General features: G+C 48.7%; 1 protein-coding gene across 1 annotated transcript; it reads left to right on the forward strand.

Moving 5' to 3' along the window:
* The first annotated feature begins 195 nt into the window (after positions 1-195).
* LOC143023968 (ribonucleoside-diphosphate reductase subunit M2-like) lies at positions 196-1,167 on the forward strand. Its single transcript, XM_076182640.1, has one exon. It carries the CDS (start codon positions 196-198, stop codon positions 1,165-1,167), a length of 972 nt encoding a protein of 323 aa, XP_076038755.1.
* Positions 1,168-6,000: the final 4,833 nt, after the last annotated feature.

The following is a 6,000-nucleotide window of genomic DNA, read 5'->3' on the forward strand; positions in this document are numbered from 1 at the left end:
CGTTGAACAAGGTGGAAGTGACAGTGTGTAGACCACGAAAAAAGCGACTCAAGCCGAACGCCGCTGGAGAAATTGTGACTCAGTTTTTTGTCGATGATGAAGGTTGGGTGTTTGAAAATTTGTTGTAACCGACTTTGGGGAAAATGCTACCTCACGCGCAATAACTAAAAAAGGGGTGTCATCCACACATTGTACATGAAAATGGAACCCTTGCTGCAAGACAACCCCAGCCGTTTCGTCGTTTTCCCTATTCAGCACCATGATCTTTTTTCAATGTACAAGCGGGAGGTGGCATCTTTCTGGACCGTCGAGGAGGTTGACCTTTCAAACGATATTGTCGACTGGGAAAAACTAAACGAAAAAGAAAAATTTTTCATCTCCCACGTACTTGCATTTTTTGCGGCATCTGACGGCATCGTCAATGAGAATTTGGTTGGACGATTTTGTAATGAAGTGCAAGTGACCGAAGCGAGGATGTTTTACGGCTTTCAAATTGCCATGGAAAACATTCACAGTGAAATGTACAGCTTGTTGATCGAAACCTACATCAGCGACCCAGAACAAAAGAAGAGTTTATTCAACGCGATTGAAACACTGCCGTGCGTTAAAAAGAAGGCTGACTGGGCTTTGAAATGGATTGCGGCTGAAACTACAACCTTTGCAGAACGTCTCATCGCGTTTGCTTGCGTCGAGGGTATCTTCTTTAGCGGATCATTCGCCGCCATATTTTGGCTGAAGAAACGAGGTCTGATGCCAGGTCTCACATTCAGCAACGAACTCGTATCGAGGGATGAAGGCCTCCACACCGACTTTGCATGCTTGATGTTCCGCAATCACATTGTGAATAAACCTTCGGAAGAAAGAATTGTGGAAATTGTGCGCGACGCCACAAAGATCGAACAAGAGTTTCTCACAGAGGCTCTGCCCGTGAATTTGATCGGCATGAATTGTGAGCTGATGAAACAGTATATATTTTTTGTCGCTGATCATCTTGTGGTGGAGCTCGGCTATGGCAAAGTCTATGGTGTTGAGAACCCGTTTGATTTCATGGAAAATATTTCATTGGAGGGAAAGACGAATTTCTTTGAAAAGCGGGTTGGTGAGTACAAAAAAATGGGTGTCGTGGATGGTGGGTCTAGGAATTTTACGTTGGATGCGGATTTTTGACATGTGGAAAAAATAAAGTTTTTCAATTTTTTACTTTAGTTTTTTTTCTCTCTTTTACTTCTAACCCATTCGATGCCAGGGACGGACGGGGCCCTGCTTGGAACGAAACGAAATTTTTCTTTTGACGGTCGGACGGAATCATTGAAAATTGGAATAAAACGAAATTTTCTCTGCCGACGATCGATCGATCGAAAAAAAAATCCCAAGATCGAGTCGGTTGGAAAAAAAAGTTTGGCTGATTTCATCAGAGCGATCAGATTTCGTTCGATTCGTTCGTCTGAACTTTTCCAACATACTCGATCGTCTTTTTTCGACCCTGATGATCTCTGATGATCTCGAGGAGTTGCGATGTAATCCACGTTTTGTGGCTCTACACCATGGGACAAAGGTTTTGATAAAAACGTCAGGAAATGTTTAAAAAACTGAAAAACTTTATTTTTCTATAGACTTAGATCTAAAAAATCAAATTGACAACGAAAGAAAAACGAAACGAGCAGCACCAATCTCCAAATCGTCGTCCGTTTTCCCTATATTCCAGACCAGCACGTTTTCAAACTTTTCGTTGGCAATGGCCGTCCTCATCTGGGCACATGTGCGGGGCCACGAACCGCCGTGCGCCACCACCACTCTTGCGCTTTGGAACGGTTCCATTTCCTTGAACAAACGGCCAAGCGGCATGGGCTGGTCACAAAAGAAAGCCATCTGTTTTCTCTTCATGGAATCGCACCCGCACGTTAACACACCGTCCAGCATCGTCACACCTGGAGGAAGAGGTCCGGCTACCGCGGGCTCGACGATAACGGTGGAAGCAGCGGCCATTCTTAGATTCCATACAATCATTGCGGACAGGTTCGTGTGGGGACGCGACGACGACGAGTCGTCGACGGCGTCGGGATCGAACGCCACCACCACCGCCCCGTGTCTTTTCAGTCCACAAACTTCTGATGGGCGACAGTATTTACCTATACGGCGACGATTATAGAGGAAACAGTTGCTTAGATCGACATTTTTTTCTCCTCCGGCCAAAACCTCATCCACCATTCTGTCGATTTGCGTCATTTGGATACGGCATGCCCGTCGGCCGCAATCCCCCGATTCTGCAAAACCTTCCGATTCCCACTCTAGTCCGTTCGGCGTCGTGTCCTGTCGCAAACATCCATTGACCGTGGACGCGGCCGCCGGCAGGAACGCAAACGATGCGCCATGCAGGTGTATCAATTCGTACACCACAAAAAGAAAATGAGCGTAAACTCCGAACGCGAGTGCCGACAGCGAGTGGGGGAAGATATCGTAGAACAGCGTTTCCAGCTGCCGTCTCGTGAGACTGGGCGAGACGAGGAGATTGGTTGACGACGAAGCCGTGGCCTGATAGTGTAGCATTGAGCGGTGTACCGCCATAAACAAGTCCAAAAGTTTCGAATGTCCAATCGCATCATCGAAATTTGTCAAGGCACCCAATTCCGTCACAAGCGATCCCTTCTTGATATTATCATGAGCCACATTTACCCACGTTTCGTTAAATGCCAACACATTACCGGTCCGGTCTAGAATGTGGCGTTGGACCAAACTGACGAGCGGCGAGCCACTCGTCAGTTTGGAAAAGGTGTCACCACCCCACCCGGCGACGCCTCCACCCAACGGAAATACAAAAGTTTGATCTTTACCCATTTTCATGTTATTCCTCAATTGCTTCACCAACTTGAGATCCGACGGAGTCAAAGACAGAATTCTCAGCAGCCGCACATCGCTGTTTCGAGTTACGGCGACATACATGTCTTCGTACGAAGCATTCATGGGATCCACCAACGTGTTCCGAGCAAACGTCCACCCCTGGCTAGAATAAATGGTCAGGGTATGCTGTGAAGCCAGGGGTAGGTGTACCACCTCGGCACCGGCTAACACGACACCGTTCATCCTCGGTCCCAACTTGATTCGACCTGGATGAAGGTTGATCCTCTCACCCGTTTCTTTGGTCACCGTTACCACTAGTTCGTTTTTAACGTACATTATTTTTGTAACCACCCCCTTTTCTGTCGCGTAGAACGGCGCGTTCGTTCCAAAAACGTAGGGTTTCGAATTGGTGGTGGTGAATGCAACAGCTTGATGCGGAGTGAGTACCACCGACGTTACTTTGGTCACGCTATCGCGTATCTTGATCAGTTCAGACGTAAAAGCCTGTCGAGAATGTCGCGTTGCAAGAAGACGAGAATCTGTTCTCTTGTCAATAAAGTATTTGCCCTTGGATCGTCGTTCGTCCACCTGAGCGATAATTTTGTTCTTCGCGCTGTCGGTGACGACCGACCCTCTGTTCAAATACTCGGTCACGTCCAACCCCCCGACCGTGAGTCTGGTCGTGACACAAATACTGGGAATTCTGCTATTTATCGTCGCCACGTCCGAAATTGTCCGTTTACGCGACGCGCATTTGACCGATACGGTTTCGACGATCCTCGCAACAGCATCCTTGGACGCGTTGCTTTTCATGAGCACTAACGATCCCTTGGAGGCAGCGGTCTTGGCGCGTTCAAATTCGAGCTTGGTCTGTTCGATGTGAGTCACGAGTGCCCTGGCTGTCAAGACTTGCCGTTGATCCGTTTTTCCCATTTCTCTCACGACTTGACCCCAAACGTCGTTCTCGAGGTTATTCGGGGTGAAAATCCGTTCGCGCAATGTAATTTCTCCTTCGGTGATTGCAAAATACTCGTCCATCATATTGGGGAATAACGTGTTCAGATACTCGTTTACATGCACTAGATTAGAAACGGTCGACTCGTCAGAATCGGGAATGAACGACTCGAGGGAACGGCAGTCTGTTTCGTTCGAAGCGGAGGTGGTGAGGTTATGCAGGGAAAGAGCGTACATGAGCCCGTAAGCGTGCGAGTCGATCGATATGCGCTTCAAAGAAGCGAGAAAGAACGTTCTCGAAGTCAAAGATAACATTGACGAGTAAGCGGGTAGGTGAAGCGCAGAGTCCCCGGGCATCGATAATGCCCTCAACCAATATGGTTTGTTTAGCTTGACACCGCTATATCCGAACAACGAGAACAACAACCCCTCATGTTTTTGTTGCCCCAAAAATCCGACTTGCGCGAGTTTGGCCAAAAGGTATAGATGCCAAAACCTCCATCTCTGTTTTTTTTGGTCATCATCATCATTATCGGCGCGCAGCCAATTCCTCCACGAGATCTGATTCTTCACACACATCTTGGCTCGGGTTGCAATAGAATCGGTCAGTTTGATTTCCGGTGGCGCATCGGCTCTACAAGAAATGTGCTCTTCGTCGTCCATAAAATCAAAATAGTCGTCATCGCCGTCATCGTCTTTTACAGCAACCTGAGCGATTTGTGAAAAGTTTTTGGCCATGGTCAACATGTCCTGTGCAGTCAAGGCGGGGTCCGATAATCTATGCATCAGACCCGGCAAATTGGAAAAGAGTACAGATGCCAGGGGCTCGAACCCCTCCACTTCGTTCCCCGTCCGAAAGAATGCATCACGAATACATTCGCCCAACCATTCGTACTTTTGGTCCTGGTGTTGAGGTAGTTCTGTGGCGAGTTGTACGAGACACTGATCTGCGTTGCACTCTTCGACCGCCATTTTGAGAGCCAAAATCTCGTTGATTACCGTGGCCGTGGGCGTCTGGCTACTATCGTACTCTCCGATCTGAGATATGACGTACGATTTTTCTCGACCCGTCCCGACGATTTCGTCGAACGCGTCCCGTACAAAATCTAACACACACTTGCACTCGTTGATCAAAAATTTCCTCCTAAAATCAGAGGAGGCGGTGATATTCCGAAGACGGTTGATCCGAAGGCGTAGACTTTCTTCAACTAACACGTCCAACGAAGCGTTTCTCATATCGCGCGAACCCCCAGTGACTTGGGTCAAACGCGCAACGAAATCAGAGACCGACATTTTGGCCGACCTCTCCTCCCTTTCGGTCGCTTCCACCGACGCGAGGATACTCTGCATTAGTTCGGGTGACCACCTTTCTTCTTCGAAATCGGAACCCCACACATCATCTTCACCACCCGGCGGTGGCGGCGGTGGTGGTGGTGACGGCGCGCGCGATTTTATTGAACTTGCGACGCGACTCGTTACTTTGGCTTTACGTTCGACCAGTTCTCGCAATACCGCGTTTGCGATACCCTTTGCACCTCCTTTGGCCCACCAATCGGCATCAAACGCGGCTTCGATAATCTCGGTCAGCACGTTGGCCACATGGCGAGCATGGGAATCGGTCACGGGATACCTCCTGTCGTTTTCCGTGGGGATGGAAGAATTCTGTCGGTTGTCACCAAGAAAAATTACCACGACTCCACCAAAAGGGACTTGCGGACAATGGTTCACGATTCTGAGAATAGCGTCTATGAAAACTGTTTCCAAAGCACCGGTTGTCATGTACTCGTCCAAAACTAACAACTCCAACCGGCCCAAACATTCTTCGATGCGACGACGAAGCGTGGTGGGTCGAATGTCGTTGGGGTCCGTCATGACGTCGATGACGGGAATTGAAAAAGCTCTGTTCACCGTGCAAAACTGTTCGGGAGGCATTTGTGCGTGAATACGCAAATTTTGGGTTGCGGCATTCGATTTGCTGCACATGACAACGTTCGTAGAAGAAATGATCCCGCACTCGACGAGGGAAGCGACGAGGGATGTTACGCAGGCCGTCTTTCCCGATCCGGGCGCTCCTCCCAGATGGTAGGTATTTTGATTTCCCGTTATGTGACTGAGGACAACATCGTTTCGCAAAGCGGTGATGGCCATTGCTTGGTGAATCGATGTCGCCATGATAAAGACTAAGGATCGAGTCCTGGACTCGTGTGC

The sequence above is a fragment of the Oratosquilla oratoria genome, unplaced genomic scaffold (assembly GCF_046742065.1).
Source record: "Oratosquilla oratoria isolate Oo_2021 unplaced genomic scaffold, ASM4674206v1 SCAFFOLD74, whole genome shotgun sequence".
Lineage (NCBI taxonomy): Eukaryota > Metazoa > Arthropoda > Malacostraca > Stomatopoda > Squillidae > Oratosquilla > Oratosquilla oratoria.